The 22,712-nt window shown below is 54.2% G+C and overlaps 1 protein-coding gene across 1 annotated transcript in view; it reads left to right on the top strand.

Moving 5' to 3' along the window:
- LOC125357455 (T cell activation RhoGTPase activating protein) overlaps positions 1–22,712 on the top strand; it is a 50,674-nt gene that overhangs the window by 3,139 nt on the left and 24,823 nt on the right. Inside the window, 1 exon segment of the mRNA XM_048354382.1 lies at positions 4,381–4,463. Coding sequence (XP_048210339.1) covers positions 4,381–4,463 — 83 coding nt within the window.

Raw genomic sequence — 22,712 nt, 5'->3', positions numbered from 1 at the left:
TGCCGGGCTCCGCTGCTGTCTCTTGTAAGAGCTAAGTGTCCCATCAGGCTGGGGGGAAAGGAGGGAGGTGATTATCCACGGGGCCAGGCAGACGGCGCCTGCCTCCCAGTTCCAGCTCGGCCTCCTGATGGGGCCCTGAGTAAGCTAGTCAGCGTCCCTGGGCTTCCATTTCCTCCTGTGAGAGCGAGGATAAAGATAAGCATCAGCCACCAGGGATTATCCTGGAGTAAAATGAGGTCTGCTGGGTAGCACATGGAGAGCAGTGTTAGCCCTGAATGAGTGGTAGATAGTATCTGCCGACATTGTTATCATCAGTGTTCCCAGTGTCTCCGTCATCCCCACTGTCTCCATCATCCCCAGAGTCTCCGTCATCTCCAGAGTCTCCATCATCCCCAGTGTCTCCATAATCCCATGGTTCCACTGTCTCCATCATCCCCCACTGTCTCCATCACCCCAGTGTCTCTATCGTTCCCAATGTCTCCATCATTCCCAAGGCATCCACATTGCCCCCAATGTCTCCACCGTCCTTTCTTCCATCGTTCCCACTGTCTGTATCATCCCCAGTGGCTCTATCATTCCCACTGTCTCCATCGTCCCCATTGTCTCCACTGTCTCTGTCATCCCCACTGTCTTCATCATCCCCAGTGTCCCCCCGTGTCTCTATTGTCCCATGTCTCTATTGTCCCCAGTGTCTCTGTCATCCCGTGTCTATCGTTCCCAATGTCTCCATCATCCCCAGTGTCTCCATCATCCCCATTGTCTCCACTGTCTGTCTTCCCCACTGTCTCCATCATCCCCAGTGTTGCTATCGTTCCCAATGTCTCCATTGTTCCCAGTGTCACCATCATTCCCACTGTCTCCATCATCCCCAATGTCTCAGTCATTCCCACTGTCTCCATCGTCCCCAGTGTCTCCACTGTCTCCATCATCCCCACTGTCTCCATCGTCCCCACTGTCTCCATCGTCTCCACTGTCTCCGTCATCCCCACTGTCTCCATCGTCCCCAGTGTCTCTATCGTCCCCAATGTCTCCATCGTTCGCAATGTCTCCACATCGCCCCCAGTGTCTCCACCCTCCTTTCCTCCCTACCCTCCTAGCAGCTGCATACCGTGTGACTGGGGCTTTCTTTCTATCAAGCCTTGCCCTCACGGCCTGGAGCCTGGTGGAGTAAGGATGGGATTGGAGCTCAGCGTGCTGTTTAGCACTGGGGAAAGGCCAGCCGCGCATCCGCCGAGGGCCTTTGCCGGCATCCCCCGACCTTTAGGAATATGCTGCCTTTCCCTAAACTGTTCCGCTCACAATTTTGTTGGCCCCAACAAAGCTGTCTATTGTTTTCATCTCTCTCCTGAGCCCACACTTCCAGCGCTTTTAGTCTAAGGTCTCTGATGCCTTACCAACTGGGTCCACGCCACGCTCTTCTCTCCCCCACTCAGGCTGGGCTTCCAGACCCCTCTGGGCAGCGCCCTCAGCGCCTCGGCCGTCACTGTGGCACTGTTTTCTGCCCCCCCCCACACTTGACATGCCATCACCGCCCAGGTCAAAGGCCACCTTGCAGGAAGTCCTATTGGACCTGCACCACTCCCTGCCCTGTCCTCGCTTATGCTCATGTTTCCTCCCTGAGTCCCCATGGTGTTCTTCTAGAACATTCTCCCTGGTGTTCTCACTGTTTGTGTACACTGTGAGTAATTGCAGCTTTGTTATTTGTGACATTGCCTTCCACTTTTAGTATCCTGCCAGAGGCCTTGCAAACAGTAAACAGGGTTCCTTGAGTAGAAATTATTTTCATCCTTCAAAACAATTGAGCTGGGCTGGGGATATAGCCTAGTGGCAAGAGTGCCTGCCTCGGATACACGAGGCCCTAGGTTCGATTCCCCAGCACCACATATACAGAAAACGGCCAGAAGCGGCACTGTGGCTCAAGTGACAGAGTGCTAGCCTTGAGCGGGAAGAAGCCAGGGACAGTGCTCAGGCCCTGAGTCCAAGGCCCAGGACTGGCCAAAAAAAAAAAAAAAAAAAAAACAATTGAGCTGCGCCATTCGCTTCTTAAATGGCAACCTTCGCCACAGGCGTGCAAATTCATCATCAACAATAATGTCCTTAAGTCCTGCATCTGGCCAGGCAGTTTGTGATGAGGAGTCAGCCTGGCGATCGCATGTGCTCTCCTTCCTTCCTTCCTTCCTTCCTTCCTTCCTTCCTTCCTTCCTTCCTTCCTTCCTTCCTCCCTCCCTTTCTTCCTTTCTTTTTTTCCCAGTCCTGGGCCTTGAACTCAGGGCCTGAGCACTGTCCCTGGCTTTTTCTTGCTCAAGGCTAGCACTCTACCACTTGAGCCACAGCGCCACCTCTGGCCATTTTCTATATATGTGGTACTGGGGAATCAAACCCACTAGGCCATATTCCCAGCCCCCTTGCTTAGTTTCTGGCTGTGTAATTTGGAGCACACACATTCTCTGCCCAGTTTCCCTATGGACAGAAGCAGTAGTGCGACCCCACCAGGGGGCTGTGGGGGGGAAATGTGTTTGCAAAGTGCCTGGCACTTAGGAAGCAGTCAGGAAGTATAAGCCCTTGGTTCTTCTCAAGAACTGATTCTGCCCTGGGCAAGGGCCGGCAAAGGCCCACTGAGAAGCTGCAGTTTCCAGTTCTCGCCAGCAGGGGGCACTCAGTGTCCAGGTTGTGATCGATGGAGCCTCTTCCCAAATCACCTTCAGAGGTGGAGTCAGAGATGCGTTTGTAAAGATGAAGAAAATCTCTGGATTTCAATGTTGCCCTAAGGCCCTGGGCAAGGGGAGGACATTTGTAAAGTTCCTTGTCCCTCCCCTCATCCCACCCCCACCCCTCCCATCAGTTCCTCCCTCGACTCCCTCCCCCATCGGCTTGTTAAGCTAGTTCCCAGGACCTTCTCAGGCACCTTCTCCAGGGCTGCCCGCTGGGTCTCCTGTTTTGCAGTGTGTGTGTGTGTGTGTGTGTGTGTGTGTGTGTGTGTGTGTGTGTGAGTGATTCGTGGGGCTTGAACTCAGGGCCTAGGCACTGCTCAAGGATAGCGCTCTACTACTTTGAGCCAAGGCTCCCCTTCCAGTTTTCTGGTGGTTCATTGGAGATAAGTCTCACAGGCTTGATTACCTGGGCTGGTTTGTGAACTGTGATCCTCAGATCTCAGCCTCCTGAGTAGCTGGGATTAGACTCGAGCCACCGGCGGCACCCGGCTTCCCTGAGGTTCCATCCAGCGCGGTCCTTGTTGCTTACGTTGTCAGCCGCTCACCCTGGGGTCGGCGAGTGCCAGGAGCTGTTGATCACCGGCAGGCGCGGGCCTGCCCCGTGGCCCACCAGTCCAGTCGGCTCCCGCTCTGTCCATCCCGCAGACTCCAGGCACCGTCCGAACACCTGGCTGGCGCCCCGCGGTGTCTGGAGTGGACCCGCAGTCCAGCCCAGCGGGCGAGGACAGTCTGAAAATGCAGGAGAAAGTACGAGGCTGCGCTCAGGGGTGAAGCCGCCTCCAACGCCACCGTGAGGGCCCCGCAGGGCGGGGCAGAGCGGGGCAGAGCAGAGCCATGTCCATTCCCAGTGGGATGGAAGAGGGCCTGGTCGAGTGGGTGCGGATGCAGCCGGACCCCCAAGGAAATGCCGGCGTTCTTCCTGGGGCAGGAACAGAGGTCAAAGATGGCGTGTGCGCGCCGGTGCCGGCACCAGGAAGAGTTCAGAGTTACAGCTAACAAGGCAGAACTGGAAGTCAAGTCCTGACTAAACGTGGAGGCCAGGAAGGTCTGGAACGTTCCTACTTGATCCTCTCTTTCTCCCTGACGGCACGAGAGAGAAATTGTCCATGCTGTAACTTCCTCTCAGTGCAAACATGGCTGGTTGTCTGAGCTGGACAGTACTTCCAATCACCAGATCTGTCAGAGGGTCTTAAGTGCATGCTGTGTGTGTGTGTGAGAGAGAGAGAGAGAGAGACAGACAGACAGACAGTACCGGGGGGGCTTGAACTCGGGGATGCTCAAGGCTAGCGCTACTTGAGCCACTGCTCCACTTCCAGCTTTTTGAGGGGTTAATTAGAGATAAGAGTCTTGCTGAGGTTCTCCTGCCCAGGCTGGCTTTGAATCAAGAGCCTTCGATCTCAGCTTCCACCACCCAGCAGCCCAGGCCTTTTAACAAGGACTCTTACATGTCGGCTAACAGCTATCCCCGGCCCTCGGGTGCCGGGGTTTTCTGGACAGGTGCGTGTATTCTGACGGAGGGGTGACCCCTGTCCCTCGCAGCAGAGCCCGAGGGAGCCGGGAGGGAGCTGGCTTTTGTGTGTTTGGTGTAGGAACGGGTTTGACGTGAGTCACTCTGTGGCCATCGCTACCAGAGGAAGCGAGCTCAGTCGGCTCTGCTCTGTCTCCACAGTTGGCGACCTTGGCACCGCGCTGCGCGTCCGCGCGTCCTGTCAGATGGCGGAGGATCTTAAGCAGGCCACGGCCACCCAGCAGGTAGGTGGAGTCGCCCGGCAGGGGCCCGCGTCAGCTGACCTCGCCGCCGGCCGCTCGCGTCGCGGCAGCAGAACGTGAACACTGCCGGCGGCTTAAGACCCAGACCGTGCTCAGACACCTGGCATCCCGGGAACGGGACGGGGGGGCTTTGCTCTGAATCATCCTGGTATTTTTGGTGTCACGTGGGTGTGGTCCCCGAGGAGCCAACTGGCGGGATGCAAACAAGGTCACAACGGCAGCCGGCTTCGCGCCTTCAGGGAGCTGGCTCGCGCGTGCTGGGTGCACCTGCCCTCCCTGAGCTGCTCACTTGCCCCCAGCCGGGACGGACAGGACACAGGCGGGTCGGACCGACGCTTGGGCCGGATGCCCACCCAGGGCCACCAGGCTCGTCCCTTCCCCCGGGGCACGCGGTAGGCCGCGGCTGTGGATCACGTCCTCCACGCCGCCGGCTCAGTCTGCGTGAAAGGCAGTGGCTCGGGCTGGAGTCGGGCCAAGGGGCCCAAGGGGCCTGCGGGTTGACCAGGCGGCCTGAGCGAGGCAGCGGCCCGGGGAAAGGAAAGCCCTGCGATTGCCGGGCCGCCGCTCCCTGCCTCCCTCCCTCCACCCTCCACCCTCCCCCTCCCCCTCCCCCCTCCCCCTCCCCCCCTCCCCCCCCCCCCCCCCCCCCGCTTAGGGCACAAAGCCTCCTCCCACCTCCACTAGAGGCCCTGCCGCCGCCGCCAGCCCACGGGCTGCCTCCAGGGGGCGCCCTCTCCCCCCTGGGAAGCCGTGTAAAGGAATCTGGGGGACCCGAGGCCTCCTGGGGTCCCGTCGGGCGCTCGCTCTCTGCTTTTGCACGCGCTCACAGGGCGTGTTACAGCGGGGGGGGGGGGGGTGGAGAGAAGGAAGGCTGAAGGAACCCCTGCCTTCTGCCGCGAGGCTCTTGCCGCTCACGCCCTGTAGTTGGGGGCCTGGGCTCCAGACGGGCTGCCGAGCGGAGGCCGGGGCGACGGTCCCTCGCCGCGGTCACGAGGCCACGGGCAGCCGAGAGGATGTGAAAGCGGGTGACACACGCAGTGTGGGAACTTGCTTTCCTCAGCGGGCACAGAAGGCCCTCGGCCCCGAGCTCCCAGACGGCCAGGAGCTCCGAGGAAGGGCTGCGCAACACCCGTACTTGATCCTGCGATCAAATGCCGGCGGGGGGCTGAGCCAGCCCGGCCCCGGGGGAGGCCCCCCCGCCCCCCACGGTCTCTCAGGGAGGGGACCGTCTCTCTCGTCCCCAGCGGGAAGAAGGCGGACGGAGCCCCCTCGGTCTGAGGGGTGGAGAGCGGGCGGCTCGTCTGCCCGTGGGCAGAGCCGCCCACCCACGCGCTCGTGGTGACCTTCGGTGCCGCTCGGCGTCTGCCGGTCAGCGCGGCTGGCGCCCCCGGGCCGCACCTCCTCGCCCGCACACACAGAGGCCGAGGGTGGAAACGTCCACGTGACAGAGCCCCCTGGTTCTGTCCCCACCACGGGGACGTGTGGCCAGTCACCACAGAACGCCCGGGCGGGCGGGCGTGAGACACAGGACGGGCGGGGGACCCGCTCGGAGGGAGGGCGGGGTGCCGCGGGAAGCCGGGGGCTCCGACGCGTCCGACGGGCCTGTGCAATGGCTGGGCGGGGTGGGGCGGGGGAACCACCGGGAGGAGCCGCTGGGCTTGGGGAGCCCCTCTTGATAACCACCTGGGGAGACGAACCGCTCCCCACATTCGGGACATTCCTATCCACGCGGTCGGTAGCCGACCTGGAGGTTCGGATTGACCTCGGAGCCCTTCGAGAATCTACTGAGCGCATGCCCGCCCCTCTCCCCTCCAGCACCCCCAGGCCCCAGACGGCCCCGTCTTCCTGGGGAACGCAAAGTCCTTAGACGGGCCGAAGCCCCCCCCCCCCCCCCGCTGCCTCTGGCTAGGGCCCAGGTCCCTCAGGCCAGGTCCCCCCGCCTCGGCCTCCCCTGCCGGCTGCTCCTGGGAACCCCAGTCTCCTCCTCCACGAGAGTGAAATGTCAGGGCGCTGGGCCCACCGGTGCCCCCGTCCTGCCCCCTGCACACTCGCCTCTGCTCTGTGGGTGTCTCGGGGCCCGTGGTGTTTCCCCCGAGCCCGGCCGTGAACAGCGTGTGTGAACAGCGTGTGTGAACAGCGTGTGTGAACAGCGTGTGTGGACAGCGTGTGTGAACAGCGTGTGTGAACAGCGGGTGTGAACAGCGGGTGTGGACAGCGTGTGTGAACAGCGTGTGTGGACAGCGGGTGTGGACAGCGTGCGTGGACAGCGTGTGTGGACAGCGGGTGTGAACAGCGTGTGTGAACAGCGTGTGTGAACAGCGTGTGTGGACAGCGGGTGTGAACAGCGGGTGTGAACAGCGGGTGTGAACAGGACACTCCCTGGTGGGCCTCAGCAGGCGGGCGGCTCCGCGATGGCGGCTGGCGTGGGCGTCCCCCGTCCCCACGGGCCGTGGCCTCTGTGACTCGCCTGCATTCGTTCGCTCTGCCCCCCCCCCCCCCCGCTTCTCTGAGCTTCCGGTCTGTGAACAATGGGGCTGAAGGGCCCTGCGCTGGCGCGGCAGGTGGGGATTTAAGGCAAGGGCGCGGTGGAGGGGAAGCGCTGACCCCGCGTCCTCGCAGGCCTTGTGCATCGGCGCTGTGTCTCCACGCGCAGGCCCAGCGCCACACGCCCAGAAGCCAACACACAACGCGCTGCTTGGTCAACAGCAAGGCGGCAGAACAGGAGAGACTCTGGGGTGGGATTGGGGCGTGCGCACAAGGCCGGGTCACCCCCCCCCCCCCAGGTCAGGCGGGCCAGACTCGGTCTCTCAGCCCCGCCCCGTGGTGGCCATGGGGTCTGCAGACCCCCCCCCCCACTCCCCAAGCCTTGGTTTCTTCATCTGCAGAGTGGGTCTAAGTCTGTTGGAAGGTTGTGAAGATGTGAAAACAAGGAGAGGAAGGGGAGCCTAGCCACCCCCCCCCGGCGGGCAGCTTAGTAAAGCCGGGGGGACACAGACCTTGAACCCAGGCCCTCGGGAAAGCAGGACTTCCTGCCATGTTTACTCCTGCTGAGCCCCTGGGAAGCCCGAGGGTCCCGCGCACACTAAACTCCCATCAGCTCCCGTGTGCCAGAGCCACCGTGAGCTGATGGAGTAGAGCAGGGGGAGCACACCTGAGCAAAGCCCGCCCGGGGGGGGGGGGCGCTGCCCCCCACCACTCTTTCTTGACACCCCCCAGCCTGCCCACCAAGCCCGCACAAGCTGACAACAGCCTCATCGCGTCCATGTAGAGATGGGGTCTCAGTACCCCCAGATTACGTCATGGGAAGATGGGGTCTCAGCACCCCCAGATCACGCCTTGTGAAAATGGGGTCTCAGGACAGTGGGGGCCGCCAGCAGCACTTTCACTGCAAAAAGCGTGGCCGTCAGCTGGAAAGTTGTCACCCCAGAGAGGCGGCAGCCCCGTGGTTTCCTTTCAGCAGGTATTTGCTACGTCACCTCTCTTTCCTATTTTGGTGCATTTTAAAATTTCCTCTGGGGTGAGAGCAGCCCTTATTGTGAAACTCAGTCAATACACACACACACACACACACACACACACACACACACACGAGGGCCTGGGATTTTCTGTGTGTGTGTGTATGTGTGCGTGTGCGTGTGTATGTGTGTGTGTGTGACATCATTCTGTTATGTCTCTGTGTGTAGCAGGAAAGAAAATCCCCAGTAAGTGTGCGATTCTGCTGAGATGTCAAAGAAATGGAAAGAAAAAGAGTGAAGGTGAGGAGAGAAGGGGGAGCAAAAAGGAAACCAGGGAGAAAAAGAAAAGAAGAGAAAAGCTTGGTTACTCCGGGACCGGGTTGCCGGCAAACCGTGGCAGAGCAAAACAGTCACAGGAAGAAACTCGAACTTGTTGTGGTTGTGTTGTTTGAACTCCAGGTCTTGTGCGCCTGCTGGTAAGCCAGACCTCCAGCCCTTTTCATACTTGTGATTTTTTCCAATACTTGCTTTTGGACTATTATCTTCCTACATAGCTGGAACGGCAGTTGCATGCCACCTCACCTAGCTTTTCGTTGGTTGCAATGGGTTATCATGAACTCTTCGCCCGGGCTGACCTCTGATTGCAGGCTTCTCCATCTCAGCCTCCCAAAAAGCATGGAGTATGGGGATCAGCCACGGTACCAGGCGCAAAGCATGCCTCTTCTTCTTCTTCTTCTTCTTCTTCTTCTTCTTCTTCTTCTTCTTCTTCTTCTTCTTCTTCTTCTTCTTCTTCTTCTTCTTCTTCTTCTTCTTCTTCTTCGTTTCTCTTCCCTTTGTGCTTTCTTCCCCTAAACATCGTTCCTTATCTGTGTCTATTCCTCTCAAACTGGAATGAATAATCATCCGACCATTACTGTTACTCTCAATTGAGTTAATAATATCCTATAAGGAGTAACGTGCAGGTTTGGCCCCCACCACCAGGGAGTCCGTGGCACTGTATGTTTTTCCTACATCCTGATCGCAAGGTGGCTAGGATGAGCTGAGCCCGAGGTCAGCGCACGTTCACACACACAAAACAGGCACCCTAGTGTGTAAGGATGTGTAAACTGTTGGATGACATTGGATGGAATTCTGGTGTACATGGTTTTAAACCATCGGCACTGAGCCCTCATCCCTACCTGCATTAATGGCTGCCCCTCCAGACACCAGGGGCTGCTTTGAGGGAGCTGTTCTCCATAGCCCTCCCTACTCCCTGTCACTCAACCCTCCCGGGGCCGTGCACCAAGAGAGGCGTCACCGATGAAACCAGGCAGCGAGGCCACAAGCAGGTGGGGAAAGCTTTACTACACTGTAAGGAGTTCTCAATCGCTCCGCTCTATGAAAACAGCCGGGCATTTCTCCCTAAAGAACTCAGGGCAAAGCAGAAGACATGTGGAAACAGAGCAGGGAGCTCCAGCGCCTGTGCTCGTTGCAAACCTGCCAGGCTGTCCCCGGAGCTGTGTCATTTCTGGATTTGAGGAAAAGGTGGCTGAAGATGTAGGAGGTGTGTGTGAGGAGTGGGGTAGGTCAAAGCGCAGAGCCATGCTTCACTTGGGGCCGGGAACCTACTGCCAGGGGCCATGCCAGACTCGTGCCCCAACACTGATTTTTTTTCAATTTATTTATCTATTAATTAAAATTTGTTGACAAGGTGCTGTGCAAAAGGGGTACAGTTACATAATAGGGCAGTGAGTGCATATCTTGTGATATCTTACACCCTCGTTTTTCTTCCCCTTCCCTAGATCAGGTAGGCATATATACAATACCCAGTGCACCAAAAACATATACAGTAGCCACGTGGCGTATGCCAAAGGAAATTCACCTAGGACTTTAAATATAACATCAACAATAGAGTTTGATTATCCTTGTCTTATATGATCATATGTACATAGCTGTTGAGCTATTGTGATCCACTGAGAGGTCTATTTCTGACCTTTTTATGTTTAGTAGTTTTTTGGTTTTAGATACATAATGTAAGGTCGCTGACCCAAACCTGTGGAAATACCATTTGACAAGAAGTTTTTTGTTTCGCAGACCTGGTCTCTACTGTTCCCCGCCCCCCAACAGTCATATATCAAGGAGACCATGTCCCTTTGTTCTCTGCCAACACTGATTTTTGGAAAATATCGAATAATTGAATACTGCCACCTTTAAGGTTTGCTTTTTTAAATAACAGAAATGTATTCTTAAGTCCCAACAGAGCATTATTCAAAGGCCACATGTGAATGTGATCTTTGCTAGCCCCTCCCCCTTGGCTGGCCCCACCCCTTGGCTGGCTCCGCCCCCTTGGTGAGGCAGGTGAGGCTCCAAGGACTGAACCAGTGCCACACCAGCACACAGACGATGGGTGGAACAGTAAGATGAGCAACGCCGATAAAATCGATCGTTCAGAAAAAGTGATCTTACATAAACTGGGTTGGATACAAAGTAGATCATGTGTTCACAGCCATAAGTCTGAAATCAAACACGCTAACACACACACACACACACACACACACACGTCACATGCATCCTGGTTACACGTCCACCAAACTCATCAGGATTCTCTGTCCTAATCCACACGGCGTTAGAGCTGCCCAGGTGACTCGTTATGGAAGTGGTTGATGGGCTCTGGGCACGTCCTCCTTTCCAGAAGCTCAAGGTTCTGTACAGGACAAGCTGAGCTGCAGAGCAAACTCTTACCTGGGCTGCTGCCTACAGCTGTTCTGACAGATCCGAGTGCAAGAGAAGGAACCCAGTGGCCTTCACTCCGGCCCATGAATTGCTCTCTTCCTCCCCTCTTCCTTTCACAGTTTCCCCCCCTCATATGAACTAACTGGGGAATGGGACCAATGGTCCCCTGCAACTTTTCTCAGTAGAAGGGCTCTGGCCCTCTCCTGTGGGGTTGGTAAGGCACTAACTGAGCTGAGCACAGAGGCTCAGGCCTGTAATCCCAGCCACTCCAGAGGTGTAAATAGGAGGATCAAGGTCTAGGGCAGCCTGAGCTTAAGACCAAGAACCAAATTGGAAAAATAACTGAAAGCACCACGGGCTTGGGGCGTGGCGTCCCGGGAGAGCACCGGTGTCCACGCCGGAGTCTGCCCAGCGACGAGGAGAAGGACCACTTTGCAGGGGGAAGGGCTGTAAGCCTTCCTTCTGTTTTGTAGGAATAAGGATACGTATTTTTCATGCTTTCATCCAGTTTCCCTTGAAAAGTTCTAGTTAATGCCTATTGGGGGAAATGGTGCCAAGTTTTAATGAGCTTCCCACACTTACCCAGGATGATTTTTGTTTTAGATGCTTACAGAGTTCCCCGAACCGAGAGCCTCCCTGGCCTCCACCCCTCCCCTCCCCAATCCCAGCCATTCCAGCCAGGACGTGCTCTTTCCAGAGGCCTCGGGCCTGTGGGCAGCAGCGGGGGAAAGGCTGCCACCGCTCAGCACGAGGACTCACCACGGTCTCGTGGGCAGGGGGACGTCCCGGACCCACGCAAGTGAAGTGGCCCCGCAGATTCCATTCTGTGTGCGCAACAGCTCGCCAGCCTCCTAAGTGGCATGAGCTCCCTGGAAGTCAGGAAGTCAGGAAGGAGGGAGGGAGGGAGGGAGGGAGGGAGGGAGGGAAGGAGGGAGGGAGGGAGGGAGGGAGGGAGGGAGGGAGGGAGGAAGCAGGGCAGGGTGAGGGGAGGAAACAGGCAGTATGGAAAGGGACCACAAGCTGCTAGCACCCCCGCCGCTCCTGGGCACTGTGGTCAGCACGCAAGCAATGGCCCAGAACCACACGTTCACACCACGACGTCTGAGGGAAAACAAGCCAGGCAGGCACTGGTGGCTCACACCTAGAATCCTAAACTACTTAGTAAGCCGAGATCTGAGGATCCCAGTTCAAAGCCAGCCTAGGCAGAAAAATCCAAGAGACTCTTGATCAGCAAAAATGCCAGAGTAGAGGTGAGACTGAAGTGGTAGCGTGCCAGCTTGGAGCACAAGAAGCTAAATGAGAGTGTGAGGCCCTGAGTTCAAGCCACAGTATCGGCACAAGAGAGAAACGGAAAAGGACAACCATTCTTGTCTTCCACTTCCCCCGCAGGGAGCCAGGGTGGCCAGGAAGGCAATCACGGAACCCACGCTCTCCGTGGCTCAGCTGATGACCCAGCCGCCGGTGCCCTCTGTGGCCCTTGTTCCTTCCGCCGGTGCTGTTCTAGCCACCTGCAATACAGAGCAGGGCTTGATGGGATCTGAGCCCCACCGTTCTTGTGACTAGTGTTCTGTGCTTCCATTTCCTCACCCGAGAAATGGGGATAAACAGGGCCGTCCAGCAAGGACCAACAGAACCATTACACACACCAAGCCTGGAGCAAGGCTGACACGTGTGTGTGTATGTGGGGGGGGGGGATGTGTGCGTGCGCACACACGTGCGTGCCATGAAGAGTCGTTCTGGGCTTTCCAGGAAGGCTTCTGAGATCTCACATGTATCACAGAAAAAGAGAAGGCAGAAAAGGGAAGAAATCTGTTTTCCCTTCCAGCCTGAAAATGAATAATTTATTAGCTAATCACAGCCAACCTGAGCCCAGGGTTTACCAGACTGAGGTGGGGGCAGAGCCAGAGTCCAAGTCCCCAAAGGTATAAACCATCAGCCTTAATAGACAAGGTAGGCAGATTCCTGACTCCCTGGGCAAGGGGGGGGGAGGGAGGGGCATGCGCCTACATGTCTGCCTACACACACGAGATAGAGACAGACATTCAAAGAGTCACACTGCTATTGAGAAGCTTATCCGATTTATCTACGTGCAATTTAGAGTCAAATTTCTACTCCCCGGGTTCAAGCTGCACTTTGAATACCACACCCTAATCTGTGTAATGAAGAACTATTTAAAGGAGCTTTGCTAGACACTTCTTCTTTTTTTTTTTTTTTTTTTTTTTTGCCAGTCCTGGGCCTTGGACTCAGGGCCTGAGCACTGTCCCTGGCTTCTTCCCGCTCAAGGCTAGCATAGCACTCTGCCACTTGAGCCACAGCGCCGCTTCTGGCCGTTTTCTGTATATGTGGTGCTGGGGAATCGAACCTAGGGCCTCGTGTATCTGAGGCAGGCACTCTTGCCACTAGGCTATATCCCCAGCCCCTGCTAGACACTTCTAGACTTATGGATGTGATGTTTAAAGCCCTGTGGGATTAGAAGCCTCCTGGCTATTCTCAGAGATTGCCTCTGCGGTCCATGGGCAGCCAAAGGGAAAGGCTCAGTTGTGTTTTACTATAAATAGTATGAAATACAAAGATGTATTTCATCATGTGCCCAAATAGTTGTGAAATGTCCCTCTTCCCCTGAGGCAACCGTCACCCACAAGTGATAAGAACCATCCCAGGATTGGTTACAAGATGTGAAGAATCCAGGGTAAAACAAAAACGTGGGACCCCCCCCCCTTTTCAAAAAGTACTGGGAATTGGAAGACAGAAAACACAGACCATGAACCCCAGCACAGGGGCTGAGCCCAGGGCCTCGGAGACTTTGCAAGCGCGGTGTCCCTGGTATCTCCCCTGGCTGGTCTTGTTCCAAATTGAATGTATTAAAGTCACCAAAGCTTAAGGCCTTCTTATTCCTGACCAAACCAAACCCATAATAAGCTAAAGGATTATGCAACCATAATTCACAGAAGAAACCATCAAAGGAGAAATGAAAATCTTGTTTTAAAAAAACAAACAAACACCCACTTACTAAGGAGATTAGACTCCAGTTCCTTCATAGGAGCAAAAAGAATGCTCATGTGTATGAAAACATGATAGTTCACTGTGCAATTGACCCATACCACATGACTTACTGCAACACTTGTGCCTTAATTTCTAGGACATCACTTTCACAGAAATGAAATTTTCTATAGCCATGTTAATTTCAACAAATCCAATTCTCTTTATAAGCCCTATTATTTATCCTTCAATTCTTTAATGTCAGTTAATATGAAGAAAAGTTTTCTTTTCTGGTGGGAGGAGTTTGGGATTGGGGGTTGAACCCAGATTCTTGAGCCCCTCAGGTAAGGGCTTGACAATGGAGACACACATACCCTTGGGCCCCCTAAATCCTTTCAAGAGTGCAGATAGGATTTTTAATCATTTCCAGTGGGATTCTGCAATGTGCTGCAGAATGCCTGGATTGGCCTTTTTCAGCCCTGTTTTAGAGGCAGCAAGCTCACTACTGAAAGCAGTATGCTCTTTCTCTTCCTGGGGACATGAGACTTCTCAGCTCACGGTGGGTGGGGCAGAGTTTGGGAGCAGATAGTGTCAAAGCCCTTTTGGCAGGGAGTCTTCCCTTTTTGTCTCTAGGCTCTGCATACGTGCATGCACACATGTTCCTCGCCTGTGAATTCTGGCTACTAGAACTCCCTTCTAGGGTGTTACTAAAGATGTCATGGTAATGGGGTCAGGTCTTTGGTGCTCAGTAGAAATTAGTTACTTTCGTTACCTGCGTTAGACAGTGAAATGAAGTTGATTTTTAGGGCAGAAAGGAGGTGTCCCTTCATTTCCTCTACCCCATGCTATAGTCATAGAGTCCTTATTCCTCTTCAGTGTTCCAGCGATGCAGCTCTGTAAGGGGGGAAAATGGGGTCACAGGACAGGACAGCTCAGCCACAGGGTGGGCGCCAGGCGGGGGCTGAGCTCTTGGTCAGTGCTCGGGGCTCCCTCTCCCTCTCTCTGCTGGAGTTTGTGCAGTGCTGTTGATGTTGCACTCTGGGGGAGGTAACAGCAGGGAGAGTTACGCCCCAAATCAAAACAAGACCTATTTTTCCTTTCAGTGGGCATTAGCAGAGCAGCCCATGGTCAGGAGGGAGGGAAAGGAAGGGACTTCTGGTTTCTCTAGACTTGGCAGTGTGCTGTCTGCAATAGAGGAAGCCCTTAGGGACCTGTCCTCTGCCCAGTCACTTCCCCCTTGAGCGGCCCAGCCTCAACAGGGGGACAACTTCCACCCTGCTCACAGAGGTGTAACCGGCTCGGTGTTTAGTGGGGAGGGGAGGATGTAGGTAGGGCTTGGGGTTATTTGAAATTTCTTAAAAGCCCAGTGTCTCTTACAATGAGCTAAAAGGAACCCTTGCCAGATGTCGAGTGCTGATTGGGAAGCCTGGGTCTTCACTTTGTGAACATGTGAACAGCAGAGGAACACTTCTGTCTCTAGAGAGACAGCGCCTACGGCAGCCGTGAACGCCTAGTGCACCTCCTGGTGCGTCCTCGGGCTGCCTGTGTGACTCCGGCCTTGGCCGGTTGATAATGTACTGGACACCTGTCCAGTGTTTCATTTCATTGGGTGCTGACTGTGTTCCAGGCACTGTGCCAGTGTTCTTCTATTACATACAGTATTTGGTCCTTGTGTTTGTATTCTCAGTTTGGAGGTGGGACGATACTTAGCTTACCTCAGGGCCTAGAATCCCAGCATTAATAAGCAGTAGAATGAGGATTTAAGCTTGAGTTTTCCCCTGCTTGGACTTCAATACAGATACCTCACAAGCCTGGAGCTGAGTGTGTCCATGGTTATTTTGACTAAGTTTTCTTTGAAACAGCTCGTGAAAAAAAAATGCCCAGCAAAATATGTTCTGTAATAGCATCACTAAACTCTTGATGGTTCCAGTGGCCCAGAAGGTATTTTATCCTTCAGTGGTCTAGGGCAAATATTTCCATACTGCAAGTGTCATTCATTTTTATTAGATGCCCAAATATAATTGTCTTCTGCCAAACTATGAGCTCCAGATGGCTGTTCCTTGAAACACAGGGAACCCAGGCCAGGACTGGGAGGAGCCAAAAGATGGAGGGTGACGCCATCTTGGACAGCTGAATTGTGTGTCTTCCATGACTTCTGATTTTCTCCACCATAGCTTTCTCTGAGGCTAGTTCTACCCACGGATTTACTCTAGAGAGGAATCATAGAATAGAGGAACTGGAAAGCCCCATCATCCCCCGACTAGATAAGAGCAACCTGAAAACTCACTTCTAGAATCTGTACACACCTTAGCATTCTCTCCAGGGAGACTGAGACCTGGACGGGCTCCTTCCCCTCCTTCCCCAGACGCGTTCAGTGAGTGAGACTGCCATTCTACCCCGTCCCCTTCCCGTCAGCTCTCACGGGACCCGCCGGTCGCCCTGCTCCTCCAGCCTGTTCCATCTTCCATCTCACTCAAGGCACGATTGTTCCAATGCTGCTGAGCCAATGAAGCGCGCCGGGCCCCTCAGCTCGCCCACGTCTTGCGAATCCCCTGAGTGAACATCAGCTCTGTTAATGTTGAGAGCATCACGCGCCACAACCACCTGTGGCCCGGTGAGCACTTTCTTCTTGGGCCTGAACATGCAAGTCCCCTTGCCATTGTGCACACAAATGTGCAATTCCCCACATGCCCCGAACTTCCACAGTGGGTCCTCACGCTGCGGACTCCTGTATCAGGAGTTGCCTTGCCCCTGTGCTCCTTTAGGGAAGACCCCACTCCTTCCTTGAGAGTGGCGGAAATGCCGTCGTAACAGGAAGGTCTGGGCCAGCCACTGCGGTAGGGTGGAGGGGTGCCCTCCTCATGCTCCCCTCAGCCTTGGTCTCCCTCTTTATGAATGCCTGGTACACAGGTGTCTCTGGGACGGGGTACACCCTAGCTATCCTAGGCTCCCCGGGCTTCTTTTACATGAGCAGAGATCGTTAGTTCCTATCAAATAGCATTTTAGCCAGAAACTGCCGACTGGCCATACAAGGCAATCACCACAGGTGAGAGCAGACCCGTAACTCCACTGGGCCTGAGTTCAGACCCAGCCACGGCGGGGCACTCAGCGCTCCGTCCCGGTGCCACGTTCCTGCCCTGTACTTGCTGCTGTGGCTGGCAGCAATGCCCACTGCAGCGTGACGGTGGGAAGGATTAGAAAAAGATAAGAACTGGAAAACGGGCCTCACGGGATGGGAGACGACTGCCCGTCGCCCAAATGCCAACATTACCAAAACAAACAAAACCAAACCCCAAAGTGCTTTGATCCTCTGATCCTAGTTCCTTTATCCTTCGGTCCTGAATCACTCGTGAACCAAAGTCTCCTTTCATCATCCTTTCCCTTTCTTGGTGAGATGGGGCCCGCTGTCCACCTCCCCCACGAAAGCGGGCGATGGGGGAGAGAGCGACACTTGGGTCTGGAGGGCGTGGGGGGCGGTGCGGGCCCCGGAGTGACAGGCCTGGAAAGCCCATGGTTCACCACGGAAACCGTGACAGGACTCCGAGGTGACACCTCGCTGGGGCTGCCCCCCACGCCCGGCGAAGGACGGATGCTGGGAGCCCACTCTGTGGTTTGGCTTTTCCTGTCCTCCCCTGGCTGCCGAGTGGGCCGCTGTGCTGTTACTCACGGGCCGCGGGGCCGCAGCCGGGGCGAAAGCGAGGCCTTGGCATCTTCTCACCGTCCCCAGACACCGGCGGCCACTGCGGAAGCCACTCACGTCTCCCTCAAGCCCCAGGACAGGCCGGGCTGCTTCTGGCCGCGTCCATTTCCCCAGCCCCCAGGCCTTTCCAGAGGGATGCTTGTCATGATCCTGGTGTTGAAGGGGTCTGAAGTTGCCCGACAGCTGCAGGCCAGGGAGAAGTCTTAAAACCGGCCTGCCCCGCGGTGACTCCTGGGCAGCTGACACTGTGGAAAGCTTGCCTTCAGAGTTCTGGAAACGGGATTCCCATCGCTCCGCCTTCCTGGCACTGCCCAGGCAGGGGGCACCGGTGGCGGTCAGTGTTAGGGCACAGGCAGGACACGAGCTCCCTGGACAAAATCAGATCTCCCCGCATCCACTCCCAGATACCACACAGAGTCCCCGGGCCCAGGGTGGGTATGGAGGCGGCAGGCAAGGCCCGACATCACCAGGTTAACCAGTGAGCCAGGTGCCAGGCTCGTCCCTGGCGTGCACGAGGAACGGCCGTGACAGTTGGGAAAAGAGGACTCGTGAACAAAATGTGCCATGTCCCGTGGTCCAGGCCCAGCCGTGGCTTCCTTAGAGTCCTGGGCGTTAAGACTGGGAAACGGGGAGGTAACTGAACATCTCTAATCTGAAAAGCCCAAATCTGAAACCCCCCCAAAATCCAAAACTTTTTAAATGACAGACACCACCGTGGACAATTCCACCCCTGACTTTAGGGGATGAGGTACCGGCGACCTGCTTTGGGAAGTAAAGTTTTACTGAAACGTGGCCTCCCTGATTTTACACCTGGTCTTCGGCTACTTTCATACAACAGCGGCTGAGGTGTTTTCACAAAGGTGAAAAAGACTTGCAGTGTGGCCCTAAAGTGATCCTAGTTTTCGGGATAGGGATGCAGTGTGTAAACGTTGAGTTGTCTACCTTTGACGTCTTAAAGGATAATTGGTCTACACAGAATTCTAATCCCCTAAATCAGAAGAGATTCTCAGTCCTGCTCACCATAGCTCTGCGAAAGATTTGCTATAAGAATTCACATTAAGTCTGCAGTCTTTATTCAATAGAGCTATGGTATTATCTGTGAAAAAGGCAAAGTAATGATTTGGGAATACCGTTCGACCCGAATTTCGCTCTCAGTGCTACTATTTATGAGCTTTGAGAGTTTAACGAAGTTCTTTCCGCCCTTGTTCTTACTGGGAATGCCTCCCGCCCCATGGGGGGGTGGATTAAGTGAGCCCTGTGTAAAGTCCCCCATGCAAATCAGCACAAGGTTGCATTGTCATTTCAAAGGCGGTTTACAGGAAAGCCAAGCCACGATTCTAAGGATGGTCAGAGAATAAATGTTTCAATTTCAACAGTAACGTTACAGTTAGAGAACCACCAATGTCAAGCAGGCTTGATGTTCAAGGATGGACTGACAAGATAGAAAAGGCGGAAGGCGAGAATGACAGCAGACAGCATGTGAAGGGAGGAAACAAGAAGGGAGCCCTCACTCCTCGTGAGATAGGGGTGAGGGGGAGTCACAAGCCCCGGGAGGTGTGGTGGTTACTCCAGAAGCTCCTTCCTGTCTCAGCTTCTTCGCATGCGCTACTCCCTTTCTTTCTCCGGACCATTCTTCTTACCTCAGCCAACCTCACACCAAGCCATCATTCTTCCCCCTGAGCCTTCAGGCCTCCACCGAATTGTCACCTCTGAGGAGAGATCGTCAAGCTCCCTCGCCTGACCTCTCTTGAAGAAACCAGTAAGTGAATGGCAGGAAGACGTTGCCCAGCAAAAGGAGAGACTAGACAGCCAGAATGCTGGCTTCTGAGTATCTCAGTGCGAGGACCGACAGGAGGGCCTCTACTTTTCAACAAGGGAGGATTCAAACGGCCATCAACTGGTGTGGGCACAAAGCCTTCATGCAGTGGCCTCACCTTCTGCAGAGGAGATTGGATGCCTCAGCCGAGCCAGTGAAAGCAGGGACCCTGGGGGTTCAACACCCAGCCCAGTGCCTGACAGCCAAGTGATCAGCAGATGCTGGCTGGACCAGGAAGGAGACCGGCCTTGGGGAAACTTCATAGAATACAGGACAGCCCAGGTGCGGCTGCAGCCCAGGTGCGGCTGCTGGTGGGGTCGGGCCAAGAGTCATTCTGTCCCCTACCACCTACAGCTGTATTATAGGACCAGACGTGGAACAGAGCTCTCCCTCCTCAGAACAGTCTGAGGCCCTTAAAGGATCATAGCGTACTCACAGGTTAATTCCACTTTTTGTGAGTATTCAATTTTGGTTTTGCCAGACTTAAAATTTAGAGATGATTTTAATTCATGGTTTCTTTATTGTCTTGACTTTTTTTCTGCAAAAAGAAGGGGGGAAAGAGACAAAAGGCAAACACACAGTGGTATTAATAATGCTTTTCCACACCCAACCATAAAAACTGAAGCTGCCTTTCACAAAAATGTGAGGCATTTCTGGAGAACATTAAAATGGTGTTCCACACCAAAAAAAAAAAAAAAATGTCTCACCAACAATTAGCTCTTACTGTGAGTTTTTGCTTGTCTCATTTTGTTTTTAATCATTCCCTCTCTCCTTCCTCCTCCCATATATTTTGAAGGATTCCTCCACTGGATTGTTAACTCTTAAGTGAGTCTTTGCAAATCTGATATCATAGGAGTGTTACAGAATCAAGTGACTCTCCCTCCAGTCCTTTATACCTCCCTATCAGCCCAACTCCGTAGAGGAAGTTGGCCTGCCTGGCCTCTTCTTCCTTGACCTGAGGATAATCCCCACCTTTTGAAATAACTGGTTCAGGAATAGACATGTGACTTCATTCTGGCCAATGATGTCCCAGGAAAGGTTTCCTATGAGCTTCTAAGGAATAGCATGCTGACCTGTGGGAATATTCCCATAAGCAATGGCGTAGGAGACTCCCTTGGAAAACAACCATTTGTAAAGATGAATGTAAAGTCCAATGCATATCAGTAAACAAATCACCAAAAGAGGCAATCAGTAAGCACAGTAAATAGGAGCATCTGCACCTCGGAAGATGTATGTATTGAAGATATATGTGTTGAAAATATTTAGGGGTAAATTAAGAAAGATATAACACTTTCAAAGCATGAATTAAATGCCCCCCTCCATCAAAAGACCTAAGCAGTAATTACACAAATGAAGCCAAAAGCACAGAAATGAAGCTTCAGTGTGTGAACTTAATGGCGAAGAGCAGAGAAGTGAGTTCGAAGTACATTCTAGGATGTAGTGGGGTTTCTGACCCAGTAATACTAGCTTAGGGAAGAGCAATTGTTTAGGGTCGGACCCAGGGAGCTGGCAAGATGATGTCACTGCTGGGGGAGCTGAGTTCAGTTCTCTTTTCTTTTCCCCTGGAGGCTCAGACCCTCCCAGTGAAGACTTGCTCACCGTCCTGCTCTGTGGATCCCGGCTCCCTCCCCCGAGAAGCCGCCAGCCTGGCCTCGGCCTCCTCCCCACTGATTCCCAGGGCGCCCGCCAGCAGCTGACCCCACACCGCTCCGTGTGCGCCCAGAGGAACAAGGCGGCACTTGCCAGAAGAAGATGGAAACTGTCTTCCTGATACTCTGAGCTGACTGGCAGTCGGAGACACGACCCACTCCACGGAGTCGGCTCCACATGGGTCATGAGCATCTGTAAGAGAGGGCCGGGGCGGGCACGTCCTCACACCACGCATCACGGGGGGGCCTGCTCTCCGCAGGGGTCCCGCCCTGGCCCGTCGCGGGTCCTCGCATTCGACTCCATGCTTTTAATGGCCACATTTGGAGGTGGCTGCAAAACCAAGAGCTGGCTTCCTGTGTGGTTTCTGGAACCCATGACACTCTTCTTCTACGATCATATTTCATAGCTTATGTGTCCATATTCTGTCTTGGTGAAGATAAAAAACAAAGTTTCTCATTTGAGTGGATAAACACTGAACTCCAAGTTCCAGGAGAGAAAACACTAACCATCTCTTCATTTTCCTTTTTGTTAACATGTGACAAAAACCCATAGCATCTTAGTGGATTGAGAGGTCCTTTTTTCTTTTCTTTTTTTTTTAAACCACTGGTAGGATAGCAGGAAGCCATGCATTTGTCTTGTAGTCTACACAGCCACCCAGAAAGAAATAGCAAACTATTTACATAATATAGCAGGACAAGCAAACACAAAATAACCTGGGCTGCTGGTGCTGTTGAGTGAGAGGATAGGAAGAAATCTTCCGTGAAGGTGAAATCTCCGGGATTGGGCGTGGGGAAGTAGGAGAGAGTCCAGTCCTGCCCCGCCCTGAGCTCACACCTTCTACACCTTCAAATTTTAGGAGGAGGCTTTAGCTAGAGTTTGAGTAACAGAACACGGAGCCTCTCTTTCGCTGTTGACATAACATGCGCCATCAAACACATCACCCGAAGAAACAGAATGGTGCCTGGAAGAAAACGATCTTCCTGGCTGCGTCTGGGTCTGTGACAGACTCCAGCTCTCACGAAGATAAATTTTGGAGAAAGGAATTGGACCTCGCTTTGCTTCCAACGACCAGTCTACAGGGTGAACTGGTGAAGGAGAATGAATTTACCGCAAACAGGGCGAGCCCTAAGGAGACGCACAGCAACTCCCCTGCCTAAACACGAGGCACTCTTGGTCCTTTGCCTTTGAGCTCGGCTGTCTCAAGAGTCCAAGATGCCCTGGTGGAAATGTGAGAGAGGAAAACGGAATGTGCCTATATCTCTTGTTTACTGTTTCAGGCAGAAAATCATTGTTACATATTATATATAAATATATATATGCACATATAGTTATATAGTCTACTCACAGGCCAAGCTGCCTGAAAGAATAACTGAGCTTCTTCTAGGCAGCCCTCAGAATTCCTCTGGCTCCTTTTTTGAAAAGAAGGGAGCTGCTACAATGACCCACCCTACCCCCCTCCTGTCCTCAGCCCCCACACCGTTCCTCTGGCCACAGTCCTCCCGGCCAGTGTTCCCGGGGGGCTTGCTGGCATCGTCCTGTGCTGCAGGAACCGTGGGGATGTTTTGAAACTATGCTGAGGATAAATCATATTTATGGGTCCCTTGTTTTGCACTCACTATTTATCCCATTCCTCTGACTCAACTCAGATCTAGGCAGCAAGATAAAGCCACTCTCCGGTCCTAAATCAAGGGATGATGGGTGCGTCCCCACGCTTGGCTCTCCGCTTCTCCACTCCCAGACAATGCCATTGGTGTCTGCCCGCGGTTCTCGGGCTGAATTGGAGTGGGAGGCCTTCATAGAAATGCAAACGTTGGCTGGAGTCCAGAGCAAACATCTTCCTGCTGGGGTGGACAGTTCCTGCATGTTCAGAATTCGTGTTTTCCCTGTCTGCACTAACGATGTTATGGTACAGGGTGATG

Source organism: Perognathus longimembris, chromosome 9 (assembly GCF_023159225.1).
Source record: "Perognathus longimembris pacificus isolate PPM17 chromosome 9, ASM2315922v1, whole genome shotgun sequence".
NCBI lineage: Eukaryota > Metazoa > Chordata > Mammalia > Rodentia > Heteromyidae > Perognathus > Perognathus longimembris.
This window is presented reverse-complemented; position numbering and strand designations above follow the sequence as displayed.